At 39.5% G+C, this 15,416-nt stretch overlaps 2 protein-coding genes across 3 annotated transcripts; both read left to right on the top strand.

Moving 5' to 3' along the window:
• The first annotated feature begins 2,037 nt into the window (after positions 1-2,037).
• On the top strand, positions 2,038-6,422 carry vsx2 (visual system homeobox 2). Of its 2 annotated transcripts, none has more exons than XM_055230927.1 (5): positions 2,038-2,561; positions 2,744-2,828; positions 3,207-3,330; positions 5,298-5,478; positions 5,976-6,422. In XM_055230927.1, exons 1-5 carry the CDS (start codon positions 2,162-2,164, stop codon positions 6,308-6,310), a joined length of 1,125 nt encoding a protein of 374 aa, XP_055086902.1. In that variant the 5' UTR covers positions 2,038-2,161; the 3' UTR covers positions 6,311-6,422. The 2 variants fall into 2 exon arrangements, with proteins under 2 accessions (XP_055086902.1, XP_033844664.1); XM_033988773.2 differs by having other exon boundaries at positions 5,913-6,422.
• A 3,366-nt stretch (positions 6,423-9,788) lies between these two features.
• On the top strand, positions 9,789-15,141 carry nipal3 (NIPA like domain containing 3). Its single transcript, XM_033988772.2, has 11 exons — positions 9,789-9,973; positions 10,216-10,284; positions 11,208-11,379; positions 11,468-11,527; positions 11,613-11,758; positions 12,154-12,250; positions 13,066-13,201; positions 13,282-13,370; positions 13,607-13,670; positions 13,743-13,837; positions 14,410-15,141. Exons 1-11 carry the CDS (start codon positions 9,938-9,940, stop codon positions 14,583-14,585), a joined length of 1,140 nt encoding a protein of 379 aa, XP_033844663.1. The 5' UTR covers positions 9,789-9,937; the 3' UTR covers positions 14,586-15,141.
• Positions 15,142-15,416: the final 275 nt, after the last annotated feature.

Here is a 15,416-nt window from a genome sequence, read left to right as displayed (position 1 = left end):
AGCGTAGGGTTTGTTTAGGTCACTTTTGTGGCACACGGCTGTCTTAAAACTGAAACATTAAATGATATGTTTCTAATAGAGTGAGACGTGTGTTTTATGGCTTTGTTTACTGTCTGCCCTTGAGACTACAACCTGCACAAACGTGATGACCTCACGTAGCTTCTGTTCGGACAAAATGTCAATCCAATGTGCCACTAGTTCTTAAATTAGCCGTCAATTAGTGCAAATTAATCAACTCCTCGCCTAATTAAGCAATGACGACAGGCAGCTACCAAACATGCCATTGTCGAGGGGCCATGAGAAAGAGCCTGAGCGGGACGGGAGGGGCCCATCACCCCGGGCGCCCCCGGTACAAAGTTGTCCTGACTCTGTGTGCTCTGTCATCGGCTTCTACGAATTCCTCCCACCAGTTGGAATGGGTCAGCAATTTATTTCCCAAACTAACAAGTAGTCTATAGGCCTTATACATTTGATCATGTTCTTCGCCTGTGGTTTAAAGAGGGTCAATTTCTATCTTTTTGTTTAAAACATGAGAGAACAAAAGGTTCAGAAGTCACCACGCCCCCTATCGTCAACAGGCAAACTTTATAAAAGCCACTTATATTAGAATTTGCCAGTGAGCCCAGAGTGAGATGGAGCCAGTGAGCAGAAATGTCCAACAGCTGTTTACGTTTTAATCTGCAGCCGTCTGATCCTGCTGTCTTTGATGGCCACCCAATCTACACGAATGACTGGACTAAATCTTTCCCTAATCTTCAGCCTTATTAGGCAGCCTGTGTTGTGCATGCAAATCAACACGCGGCCATTTTGATGGGAGATGGATTCATACAGAGCCAGGAGAGAAAGAGAGAGAGAGAGAGAGAGAGAGAGAGAGAGAGAGAGAGAGAGAGAGAGAAAGAGAGGCCATCCTCACTCAGTTCTCTGAATAAGTGATTTACTTGATCCCAACAGGCTGATGTGTCATTAGCATATCCTAATAACACTCATTTCTTCATTAATACTATCCCACTAAATAGGCCCTAATTACTTTCTACTGGCCGGTCACTAATTGCACCAGCAATATTTTTCTCCTCAATCAGAAGCTCATTTCCCACAGTTTGATGTCAAATATCAGAGGCTGTCTCAAGTCAATTTAGGGTTTGGCACCTGACTCATAGGGCCATGCACTCTTACAGGTCTGGAAACATTACGCATTTGGCTTTAAAATGACTTAAAATACAATATAATAATAATAATAATAATAATAATAATAATAATAATAATAATAATAATAATTATTATTATTATTATTATTATTATTATTATTATTATTATTATTATTATCATACGCATTATTTGCGCAACTAGTGTTTAATCTTGGCTGGTGCTGCGGTGGGATTAGGCGCGCGCACTGGCTCGTGGTCCAGCTGTCGTTTTGGGAGGGCCTTTGATTCGCGTGTGATGAGTTTCTCGGAGCATCTGGAGATCAATTATCAACTCGTGTGAGAGCGTGCGTCTCTACGCACGGGCCAGAGCGTGTTATTCACATATTCTGGTAAAACTAGCCTAACAGATCCATGATGTATTTATAGTTTGCATTGAGGCAATTTTCTGCAACATGTTGCCTGTAATAGGCCTATTAAAATAAACAAACATGGACACGAGCCGGGGCCAAGCACTGAACCATCATGCCGCACGTGCCGTGTCTTATAGACTATTTTGATCTGTGTTTTTAACATGATGCGTAAATCGTCCGTGTTAGTTTTGGCTGCTTGTATTGAATGAAAAATGCTCCAGCCTCTGCAGCTCTTGTGCCTGTGGCCCAAGGATAACCCACCCATCCGCTCTTTGTCGCCTCTTCTTCCCTTTCGTTTTGATGTGCAGTGTGCCTTCCCTGAAGCTGCAGTGCGCTGTAAATGCGTGCTGCTTTATCCAGTCAGATAGTACTGGGAGAAATTCTGATACCCTGTGTAGCCACAAGGCGTATAATACATCCATGATCCACAGGAATCCGGGATGCTCGCTGCTGATTGGCTGCGCGTCCTGCCTCTTGTTGGGATGGACCTGTTGGATAAAAGGAGCCTTTTCTAAGGGCTCTTGTGTTACGCGGAGGATCATGCACTGGGGACTAGCCTGTAAAAACACATTATAAGAAACAGGCCTTTGACGCTCCGGACTCGACATGACGGGGAAAGCGAGCACAGTGCTCTCAGAAACTTTAAACATCCCGGATAAGACCAGTGTAGGCGCGAGCCAGCCACCGAAGACCAGCGGCGTTAATCCACCCACAAGGTGCACGGGCTTCGGCATCCAGGAGATCCTGGGACTCAACAAGGAGCCATCAGTGGCTCCGCGAAGCCCCCTGCGTACGCTGCCGGCTGGGGCGCACCTGATCACCGCCAGATCTGTGCTGGGTCCCGGTGTGGGCGTGGGAATGGGACTCCTCGGTCCAGGAGCTATCCCCTCGTTTTACAGCCAGCCGGCGTTTTTAGAGACGGTTCTGTCGGAGGCACAAGACGTTCACCTACAGCCGCGGCACAGGACTCTAGGCCCGCTCGAGCAAAGCCACTCTGCCAGCTCAGGTTCAACACTCTTACGTTCAGCCTTTGTACAGTAGGACTGTTAAATACAACCTAATCATTAGCATTGTCTTATTTATTTATTTATTTATTTATTTTTATTTATTTATTTATTTTTTTACTTTTGTTGTTGTTATTATTATTTTGCCCTCTGCGTTTTGACCTTCATTTTTGTTCAAATCTAGACTCGGAAGACCTGTCTTCAAACGAGCACAAAGTCTCAAAGTCCTCGGTGAATCAGAGCAAAAAGCGCAAGAAGAGACGACACCGGTGAGTTTGTATTTCACCAAATAAAACACACATAAGCCTATTCCTTATAGGTCTGCCTAAAACACAAAACAATAATCTACATGAACTCACTGCACACATTTCTTGGGCCATCTGGCTAATAACACACGCATTTCGTTGGTTCAACATTATCATTTTTATTTATTTAACATTTTTACCTGGTCACGGTGCTATAGTCTTTTTAATATAGTGAACTAAAGAACTGTGCTTCTGAAGTCTAGCATCGTGTCATTTTGCGCTTTTAAGTTTACTTAAACAGTTTGCATGGGCTATTCTTTATTATCAGTATTTAGCCCATAAACACAACATAATCACCCTTGATAATTAGCCTATTTTAATTTACGGTATCAAATGCCACAGGACGATATTTACCTCCTACCAGCTGGAGGAACTGGAAAAGGCCTTTAACGAAGCGCACTACCCAGATGTTTACGCACGGGAGATGCTGGCCATGAAGACGGAGCTGCCTGAGGACAGGATACAGGTAAAAGCCAAGACATGTCCACTACCCAGTGGTCACCAGCGGTCAAGTGTTTTTCATTCAACAGCCTACCTTTTACAATCGTTGTTTTATGCATACAAGTTTGATGTTGTTAAACTTGCATTAAATGAGGATAATTAGCTGTACGCACAGCCGACAGTGACTTCTCTCGAAACATTTAAAAGTCATGATAAGAACATATTTTTTATTGTTGTTTTTTAGGCTATTGTAATTTTAAACGCTTGCTATTATTTTATGCATGTATTATGCATACTTTATAATAGATACATTTAATTACCATATGCGTAAATGTGTAGCAACATTTAGTACAAAGAAAGAAGAAATGTGTGTTTGAGAATACATTTATAGACCTGATAATTAACAGTTTTTAGATAGCAAACACGATCTTTTCTTTAATTAGCTATTAAGCTAATTTAAAATAAGATAAAGTATTAATGTTTAAAATTCTAAACAGGAGCAAATATAAGTTATAAAGACCATTGCTGTCTATAGGTGTGACATGTAGGTGCGGTGTGTGCTTGTGCGTTACTTTGGGCAGATGACAGTTCATGTTTGGTGCAGTTTACGCACGCGCCTCTCTCTGCGTCAATAACGGGGGTGAAATTGGCCCGGGCCCGCGCTGCAGCCTTGTAGTATGAAAAAGAAGGACGTCGTAGTTGCTCGTAAATCGAGCCGGTGCAGCCCTCCTCTCTGCGCAGAGAGCCAGGACACCGCATCAAGTCCCATCAGTCTCAGTTGGATGTGAAACAATTTGTTGTCGGAAAAGCAGCCGCTAACGACCTAATCAAGCTCTCAAGGCGGAAGGAGATTGCCGCGTGACCTGGACCATCCATCTGCCGCGCGCCTTTTAATCTTCTTCTCATTACGCGCGGCAACACCACAGCCCAGAATAAATAATAGCGGCAAATAAATAACGAACCTCTCCCAAATAAAATGAACACCCAATTTTCTCATTGAGTGTAATTAGTTAAATCAGACGCCATGGCTGCTGCTGGAGAGGCGCAGGGAGTTCAAATGAAATAACTACATTGAATTTATTAGCGCGGGTCAATAGCGCTGCTCCCGCGAGTCCAGCTAGTTTAATTTCCCGTGATATTTGCCCGCCTGGCCGCCATCGATTGGGCCTGAAATTAACTTATTTTTCAATCAGCCTCAGCGTGCCCCAGGGTCGCTCCTCCTCGCAGCTTCCACAGCAGCGCCTTTTGAGGGCCAGAGAAGCAATTTCTCATAAAAAGTGTCTCCTATGGAAAAGGAGGTTATCATCAGAATTGCCTCCAAAAGAGGCCTCTAAATGCTTGGATTCAATTGAATATGAGTGTCTGAGCCCCCTCCTCCTCGGCCTCACAGAGACACAGAGCGCGGCTCTTCAGTCAGTTTGGCCTGGGCCGTGGACACTGGACAGGTGTGGTGTAGCCAGCAGCCTAACTGTCCCAGTGAGTTAGAGCACCTATAAGTTGTGTCCTGCAGATGAGCGCTGACAGCAGGCATACATCCCTCACCTGTAGTCCTAGTGCTATGGGAAATCAATGAAGGGAAGAATCAAAAGTGCTCACTTGTTATCTTAACCTATGCAGTCAATAATGGGATTACCCAAAATGTGTGTTATTTGGATCTCTTAAAGCCTTAAAGCAGGAATGAATTCATATGCAGGCTAATTAAGCCCAAAATATCTATTTAATTGCAAATTATATTTAATTCACAATAGACCATAAACACAATGCAGGTGTTTAAATTGAGACATTAATAATGACATAAGAACCTAAGCCTAAAAAAAGAAAAGAGAAAAGGCCACTATTTTTTTCTGAGAGAACTTTGTTGCAACTTTAAGCCTAAGTGGGTTCATGCCTGATATTGGCCAGTAATTGCATGTACACATGTAAAAAGACTAACATGTTAGCTTAAATGAAATGATATAATATAAGATAAACATTATGGTTGTGTTGCTGCAGGTGTGGTTCCAGAACCGCAGGGCCAAGTGGAGGAAGAGGGAGAAGTGCTGGGGCCGCAGCACTGTCATGGCAGAATACGGCCTGTATGGAGCCATGGTCAGGCACTCCATCCCTCTGCCCGAGTCCATCCTCAAGTCTGCTAAAGATGGCATCATGGAGTCCTGTGCTCCCTGGCTGCTCGGTGAGGCTCTCTCTTCTTATGGGTCCAATAGAAATTTAATGTATGAACAAATGACAGAGACATCAGAAAACACATATGTTTGGGCATGCCATACATGTAGCGCAACCTGCATTTTATGTAAGCCAATAAAGACCTTGAGTTGTCGTTTGTATAAACAAACACTGAAGCTACTTACACTGTGTGCAAAGAGCCTGCAGTATATACTTTCAGTTTTTATATTTTTTCCACAGTCAGTAAGAAAAAACATTCTCCTTTCGTTTGGCATAGCATTAGTGTGTTTAATATTTATACTTAAACTGACAAGAATCACTTTACCAACATAATGTCACTACAGCCTAAAGCCTCACACTGGGCCGCTCCCATGACATTGCATAACAATTGTCCATCCAAACACCATTCTAAACAAGCACTATATTTTTGTTTACTGTTTCCAGTACAAGATGGCTTACCAATCAACAGGCGCTATTCTAAATCTGAATACCCGCAACTTTTTGCAGGGATGCACAAAAAGTCTATGGAGGGCGGCGCTCCCCAGGCCCCGGGACAGTGCGACTCCCCTCCTCACCCCCCACCACAGCAGCAGCAGCAGCAGCAGCTGGGCCCTCAGCGAAATGGAGAGGCAGACGCGGAGGACAAGAGGGCGGAGAGCAAGTCCATCATGTCCAAAGAGGAACTGAGAGAAAACAGCATCGCCGCTCTGAGGGCCAAGGCACAGGAGCACAGTGCCAAAGTGCTGGGGACTGTTTGTCAAAGCAAAAATGAAAGACAGTCGGATGAAGAAAGGCCTAGTGATTCTCTGGACAGTCCTGCAGGGGAGCCCACAAGTCCATGAAGACGTTTGACTGTGATACTAGCGCTTGTAACTTGTACTGTTGAACTGGCTGGACAGGTCAAAGCACTAAAGCCTGTATATAGGTTTCACTGTGGCATATATGGACAGGCCAGTGAACATTTGAATATTTACATCATCGCAGTCATGTCTCCTGGATGCGGCGTTTTACATGTTATCTCATTTAATTGTGGTACAAGTGAGCCATCCCACCGACAGAACTTTTTGGAGAGAAAAAGAAAGTAATTCGTATTTATGGATCTGTATATACTTCAAATATTCAACAAAGGCACAATTTCAACTGATTCCTTGTAATCTTGAATATGATCGTGTTTTTATTTATCATGTACAATGCAATATTAAACAACAAATAGAAATAACGTTTTATTAAAATCCAACTTCTTTGTGTAATTTTTCCAATTACTTTTACTAATTACTAATTATTTTTCTTTCTCTTGATGTTTTAAGACCTGTGCTTTTGGGATATAAAGGTCTTTTCTTACACAAAATGTATTCTTGTGAGCTTTAAGCCATGCTATAATGCTGTTACCTCCTCAAAAACATACCCGGAGTGGTGTTTTGTTTCATTCACACATGCTTAAGCAAACCTTTATTATTAGTCTGTAACATCTCCAAAGGTCAAAATGCTCTGTTCCACCTTGTGATGTCATGAAGCAGTAGTTATCAAGTTCACAGCTACCTTTTTATTTCTTGTTCAGTGGAGATTGGCAATTCCAGAGCTGAAATCAAACTAATTAATACTCCTGAAGATGTATAGAGCACTTCCTGTATTACTGCATGACATCACAAGGTGGAACAGAGTGTTTTCTGTTTGAGGGAAGATCTCAGCCTAAAAATGCAGTGTTGGTATGTTAAACATGTGTGAATGAAACAAAACAGATCTCCAGGTAGTTTTTTAATGAGGAAACAACATTATAACATAGTCCTTTTAAATGAACCAAAACAGTATCCTTTTTAACCACAGAGTAAAAGTTAAAAGGTTTAAGCTTATTATATAATATTAGGTTTAAATTCATTACGGATATCTTTTATTTCTGACATATCTAAAACAGCACCATCATGGGCAGACATATCGCAACAAAACATGACTTTTTCATGAATAAAACAAACGTCTTTTAATTTTTTCTTAAACCTTATACATTATATGAATACATCTCAACAAACTGCCTTGTAAGTTTATTTGAATTCATCTTGTGTAGTCATTTTGGGTCCCTAACTGTCATCCAAATACAGCCCTCAAAGTGTCAATGCGGCAAATCTATCCATCAATAAGTCAATAGTGTTAATTTATTCAAAGCTTTTCAGGAAGTTAGATGGGCTTGTTCTGGCTACATACCTCCGATAGTGTGTTCTTTGCCTCCAACATAAGATCCATAGGTCAGTGCAACTCAGGCTACTTTAAAGATTTAGCATACTATACACTATACATTTACTTGTACTTGACTAATGCTATTTTAAAACTGCACTTTAATCTCTCTTACTGAGGATCGGCCGCCTGCTCGTCTCCATGGAGATGTTATTGTTTCTTCGGGATTGTTCCACAGTATGGCAATAAACTTATTTACCCTGCATATATTCAATTACAGGTGATTTTATTGCTCAAACACACCTAAATCTGTCCTGTAACTTAAACTTGTAGTGTCATCTGTTTGGCTACATAGAAATAGATAAGTTTAAAGCCATACTGGGGAACATTCTAGACAAAGCAATAACCATGTAGAAAAGCATAGTTACATAGTTACATAGTTCACCTTTAAAGTATCAGAACTTTTATTTGATATATTTTTGCATATAAGCAGAAATTTTCATCTTATTTAATTAAATGTAATGCTCATTTAAGTTAGTGTATGGAGCATTTTGTGGCTCAACCTCCTTGGTCCAATTGCTTTTAAGGCAAGAAACATAGAGTATAGTGGTGGATTAGTCTATCATATAATCCCTTGAGAGTGGAAATGGCCAGTTTCAAAGATCAGATTTGTTGGAGATCCAGCTGTTTACATTTGATATGAGGAGGCAATTCAACAGCATCCCTCTGATGGACACTGCAGAGCACCACATCCTCTCCTGATCCAAGCACAGTGAGATCAGGAGGTTTAAACCCACACTTCAGACTAATGCAATATTAACAGTGGGTGTCCTCTGATTGAGGATTTTAATAGCGAGGTGAAGTGCTGCCTGATAATTTTGGGATAGACTCTAAAATCTGGTTCAGGCGGTATGACCGTACATGTGTCGAGTAAAAAGTATGTGACTGCCCTCTGCTGGGTAAATGTAATACTGCATTTACGACAAACAACTGTTTAAAATCCTCAAATATTCGTTCAAGCATGCTTTTTAAAATAATTTAGAATTTATAATATGGGTAACTTTTCATCGCTGTCATATTTGTTCTCTGTGTGGTGCAAGGGTGTGTCTTAGGCCGATGAAATGCATAGGAGTGATACCACACATGGGACAACTTTAAAACATAATTGGAGCTATATTTGCTATATCAAACTGGAAGACTGCCGTATTAGGTGACATTTCTGACGCTACTTTTACTTTTATATGAAACCTGTCTAGTCCTAGATTTTTGTTAAGTTCTGACTCCACATGTGACATCTAGAGATGTTTATAATCAACAGTTATGTACTTTTCATGGACATTCACTGTGTGTAACACGCCGATAAAAATGTCTTTATTTACTGTTTCTTTGATACCTGCTCAGCGCCACATGCATCTACCTACAGAGAAAACCTGTATAAAGATTTAACCAACAGTACAAAATCAAAGCCTGAATAGAGGAGAGTTAAGAGCACATAACCAATGGAGACTATAGCGCGCTCTACAGTATACATAAAAAGTCCAAAATTATCCGATTATCACGAAACCTGGGGGATTAATTGGATTCACCATCACATGCAAAAAAACAACAACAAAAAAAACAACAAAAACATCATTCTTTATGGTTTGGACTGTGGGAACTTAAACTATTTTATATTGGACTTTCCAAATACAGAGACAGAAGTTACTTTATGCAAAGTTATTGAAAATTGACACAAGCATAATTTAGGTCACTCCGATCGAAAAAGTCATTTACACTATAGCTTTATTTTGCTGGTTCAAAGCCATGGACCCCACCAGTATAAGGACAGTTGTGTATGTAACTAGGGCTCTATAAATCACAGTTGCAAAGTGCAAAGTGATTGAAAATTGACACAGACATTATTTAGGTCACGCCAGCCAAAAAGTAAATCATAACATGATCGCCTTGACACATACCATTTTGGGAATGGCTCATTTAGTAAAACTAGGCTATCAATTTAAGACAGGTAAATTTGTCAGGAGGAGCCTCATCAGTTTAGATCACACTCTTCACTATCCAGGAGGTGGTGCTAAACATTACGCACTACACTGTTTCCCAGTAGCACACACGAAGAAGCGAAGGCGTGACGTAAGTGCGTGCATGTGTGCATGTGACGCACAGATCCCGGAAGAAGACAGGTGTAGCGTTCAACGAATATTACAAATGAGGAAAGTACTTCAGAGTTTCTCTTGTGACCTATGGAATGGGACAGACAGTTTAAATGTGTAACTTCTGTGTGAGCTCGGTATCGGAAAAACACCGGAATGGGTCTGAGCACATCGTTCGGAGAGTCGTACACGGTGAGATCTGTTGTTGTGCCTTCTTCCTGACTAGACACTTCCATGTTTCTGATCTGTACCATCTGCTCGCTACTATTTTATTTTAATATTCATGATTATTTTGTAATTTAATTTCAGTACAAATATGATGTGTTTGGTGTGTTAGTGTGTTGTTGTGATGTCTTGGCTGGCTACTACCAACTATTACTAGTAATTTTATGTCCAGGCCTATGACCTGATCTATGTCTTATTTCCTTTCTCAGGATAATCTCATCGGTACTTTGCTTGCCATCTTTGGAAATTTGTTGGTCAGCATCGCTTTAACAATTCAGGTGGGGTTATTTTCAAAACCTAGACATTTTTTTACCATAACAACTCTGTTTACATATCAACATACATACACCCGTCGCATAATATATAGAATAAAAATGAATAAATATGACCAAATACAGCAAAACAATAACAAAAGGTCTGAGATGTATGTAGGGGCCAGTCCATGAAATGCATTAACATTTAAAAATAAACTCAACTAAAATGAACAAGGAGCCAATGCAATGGGGATAAAAACACAGCTTTTTTATGGAAACTCACTCATGGGACAAGGACAAAATTAAAAACTGTGAAAGTAAAAATGTTTCAGAGATAGATATGAGATTAATAGACATTGTTACATATCTTCTGTGCTCCTAGCAGTTCTACAGTGAATGATATGTAATCAAATAATAAAAAAATTGTCAGGCAAAATTGTGAACAGAATCGCACAGTTTACTTTAAGAAAAATTTAAATAGTCTCAAACAATTGTCTCATTCTCATGGACCCAATGCCGTGTCTCGTTTTGTGGAAATTGTCTTGTCCCCCTTACTCCCTACCTGAGGGAGGGAGTGAGGGTTTGGCAAAAAATTAACAGTTATAAATTAATATTTTTTCACTTTAGTACTATTTTATACAAACAATCCTGAGCTTTTTGACTGCTATAGAATAGACTGTAGACTTGATTAAAGCAGCCTCATGCTAATTATAATTTCAGATAAATTATGGTTTAATAGAAGTTTGATTACACAATTCTACCACACATTTTGTTATGTTTGAGTAAAAGGCACAAGTTGATTTGAAGAAACATTGATAATTCATAAGTAAATAAATGTGCATTTACATGGATTTACTTAACCAAGAGCCCAAATTACCATTATCTACTACCTCATGATTAAATACAATCTGTAGACAACAGCTGTGTATTTTGTATCCCCCTTGCAGAAGCTGGGCCATGTGACCTTGGCGGGCACCAATGATCCTCGTTCTTTCTACCGCACTAAAACCTGGTGGTGTGGTTTTGTCCTCACTTGTCTGGGAGAGTCGGCCAACTTCACCTCATATGCCTTTGCTCCACTGTCCCTCGTGGCTCCTCTAAATGCTGTGTCTCTGCTTGGTAAGTCAACTACAATTTTAGACAATTATTGCGTCCATTACTTAAATTGAAATAACACCACATTTTTCTTTTCTTTTTTCATTTTTAGCAAGCTCAATTCTGGGTTTTATTTTCCTCCGAGAAAAGTTGAAGGCTAAAGAATTTGCAAGTAAGTTGTTGCCCAGTGTGTCTTTAAAATTAACATATAGTGTGTAAATGTATGTATAACTCTGTATGTATGTCTCTTATTTCAGAACGCTATGGCTTGTCATTTTTTGGCTGCCTGCTAACAATTGGTGGATCTTATCTCTTTCTATCTTTTGGACCAAACTCTCACGAAAAACTTGATGCAGAGAATGTTGTGAAGCACCTTGTGGCTTGGCCTGTTCTTTTATACTTGGTAAGTCAGAAATAACCCAAACTTAGTCAGAGTGCAATTAATGAAATTCAGTATTCAGTATTCAGTAACGTTTAATTTTTTTTTACATCATTTTGTATACACTTTAGAAGGGATGGGAGAAATGTCAAGTTGATATTATAGTTTTTAGAGCCTAGATCACAATTTTAATTCCAGCATGATTTGTTTACACTTGAATTCACTTACCAAAGTAACTCAAGTCTTCTATGAGTGTTCACACTTCACTATGATAGGCCAACTCCGTCTGCGTGACATTGGCTGACCAATGGGAGTAGGAGGGTGTGTCTATGTTTGAGTAAAGAGCTATATTACTATTATTGACATGGCGGTTACACCAAAATGCATCCTTTTACTATTGTGTACTTTTTGTTCCACAGTTCATTGAGATTATCACATTCTGCCTGCTTCTCTACTTCTACAAAAGACGTCGTTGTAACTACCTTATTATCATTCTACTGCTGGTTGCTTTGCTGGGTAATTTCAATTGATTTCAATTTATTTTTGTAAAGCTCAAAATCACAGCAGCTGTTGTCTCTTAGGACTTAGCAAGATCATTGATTTAACCCCCTGTCCTTAGCCCCTCCTTCTGCAGGAAAAACAAACAAACCAAAAAAAACCCCAATGACAAAAATAGAAACTTTGAGGAGAACCACAATGATTGAGAGATACTGAACCAGGACTGAACCAGGGCTGAACTAGGGCTGAACCAGGGCTAAAACAGGATGGGCAGGCTACAGATGTGTCCAGGACTAGCACGCATCCATTTACAGATGAAGTTCAAGTCTGTAGGGCTAGAGATCTGTGAATGACAGCTCTTGATCAAATAAGACTCCAAGGTTCCTCACAGTCAAACGCTGCACTGAAGTCCATTGTCAGCAGCTAATGACAAGTCATTTGTGACTAAGTAGTGCAGTTTCTGTGCTGTAGTGAACTCTGAACCCTGAGTGAAAATCTTAAAATAATTTATTAGCCTGTAGGTGTCAAAAAACTGTTTAACTACAACTCTTTCAAGAATTTTTGAAACAAAGGGAAGATTAGAGATGGGTCTATAGTTGGCTAATAGATCAGGTTCAAGATTACTTTTTCAGAAGCAGTTTAATCACTGCATATTTTAAGGATGGGGTGACATTTTCTGATGAGGTATTTATTATATTAAGAATTGGATTTATAATTATAGGGAGTATTTCTTGGAATAACATAACTGTTGTTGACATTAGTTTAGTTTCACACACAAGCAACAAACAAATATTAACTCGCTTTTCTTTGTTACTGTTTTGTTTGCTCTGCAGGCTCTGTGACGGTGATCACTGTGAAGGCAGTGTCGACCATGTTGATTCTGACAATTGAAAAATCAATGCAGTTGCAATACCCTATTTTCTATGTCATGTTTGTATGTATGTGCACATCAGTGATCTTCCAAGCCATGTGAGTCATTGAAGATATGCCAATGTAATGTGACATTTAGAGATGTTTTTAATAGCCTTGTTTTTGTCACTTTTGCATAGATTTTTGTCTCAAGCTTGCGCTCTTAACGACTCCTCTCTGATCGCAAGTGTCAATTACATAATTTCCACTGTCTTAGCCATCATAGCTGGTAAGTGACAGCTTGTGTGCTTTGTAAAAGTTTAGTATTTTATCAATGTTTTTTCATGTACAGCTTTGGTCATTCACAAATATGTCCTTCAAATTGCCCTATACCTTTTTGCTTTGTGTTTTGATTTCATGTTCATTGCATCAACAGCTTTTACATTTTAGTGTGTTTTGGCTTAATCCACTTTTTACTTTTTGTGTTTTTTCAATATAAGGCCCATAAACCTTTTTTTGTGTCAGGTGCGGTATTTTATGAGGAATTCAATCATGAAGACATTCTACATATCTGCATGTTTCTGTTGGGGTGAGTATATGGGCCTCCTCCCTGCACAGGTATGTGTTGTATTTTAGTTTCATAGTTGTCTGCTTGTTGTAGAACTGCTATTTGTTTCCTGGGGGCATTCCTGATCACTCGTAACAGGAAGAGGACCAAGGCCTTCGAGCCCTATGTGACCATGGACGTGGCTAATGGTTTGTAAATGTTACTGTTATGTTCTGCACTCTTGACCCCTTACAATATATGAATGGGAGGTTACTGCTATTTTTATGGACTGACCTCTAATTATAATCAACTCATCACTATCCACAGTGAGTTTTTTTTCTAATTTTGTTGGGATACCTCTTGTAAATATAGATGATAGTTTTACATGCAAACTCACATTCTTTCAACCCTTTAAAGATTAATTAATAATATATGAAAACCCCTTTTTTTAATCTCTTAAATAATACTTTTTGTGTAGGCCTACATCAGAGGATTTTAGCCCAGTGTACTACATGGTTGCTAGGTAACAGTTAGGATTTCCCTAGTGTGATGACATAATTTCCAATCAGGATGTTAAATTATAATCCTAAAAATATGCCAAACTGGGTCAACATTTGTAACGTTTTCAGCAAAATCTTAAATATAATTCTCTTAACTGTGTTTAGTGGAATATTTCACATCCATGCAGCTGTTTTCTCACAGATCCCATCAAAAGACTATTATAAATGTGTATGTAGACAAAGTTTCCAGACTGTTCTGATTGGACTGGTGATGTCCACAGGTGTCCCGACCCTCCACTGCAAGCGCTCTGTGATCCAGCCTGAAGGGTCTTTCTCTTATGGTGCACTGGTGAACAACGACAGTGTGACCTCTGTCCCTGCCCACCCACATCATCCTCCGGTCAGCTCCGACTCTGCACAGGCCTCTCCCGTGCAGCTGGACCTTAAGACTGACTAATGCAAACTATTTTAAAATGCTACCTATGGTGTTCTTATTTATATGCCTTAAATAATGTAAAAAGAGGCAACTCAAATCAAGACATTGTAATATTTTGTATATTTGGTCATGTCACTTTGAAATGATAATTGTGCCTTGGTATACTGCACATACCTTTTTAATTTATAATGAAACTGCCAATGTATTCAATGAAATGAACAGCTATACCCACTTCCATTCTCTATTAGCTATTTGGGTATAACCAGAATCTGTTGCCTTGCCAGCCCAAACCACTCAGTTGATATATCTGAAGAGAATGAAGGAGGGAATGGCTGGTCAGGCAACAGTATGTGTGTATTCACATTTTATCTGCATTTCTAAGACACATCTTTAACGTTCTCTTTAATATGAATGTTCTCTTTTTCTCTACCAAAAATGATGCAGATTAAAATGAGTGCCTTTAACCTGTTGTTAACCCAGACTGCCTTCAGTTATTACAGCACTGTTGTATCAATGTATTACTGTGATTGTTGGTGATGTTTATAAAGACATTGCAGTTAAAAGTTAATATCAAGTGCTTAGTTTTATTTGGCATGTTTTATTCAAACTCTATCTCTCTATATAGGAGCATACAAATAGATACAGGCTAAGTAAAAATGGCTAAACATGCCACTTTGAGTCTATAACAGTAAAAGTGGCATGTTTTCTGTCGGCAGAAACATCCCATACAGGTGAGCTGCAAACTGGAAAAACATATTCCCATAACAACATTTTGTCCAAGAAATTAATAGAATGTCTAAGAACAGACCACTGTAAGACACAACGGCGTGATATTTCAGAACATCAATAGTA

The sequence above is a fragment of the Periophthalmus magnuspinnatus genome, chromosome 22, assembly GCF_009829125.3.
Source record: "Periophthalmus magnuspinnatus isolate fPerMag1 chromosome 22, fPerMag1.2.pri, whole genome shotgun sequence".
Taxonomy (NCBI): domain Eukaryota; kingdom Metazoa; phylum Chordata; class Actinopteri; order Gobiiformes; family Gobiidae; genus Periophthalmus; species Periophthalmus magnuspinnatus.
The sequence above is the reverse complement of the archived record's forward strand: the minus strand, read 5'-3'. Positions and strand labels throughout refer to the sequence as shown.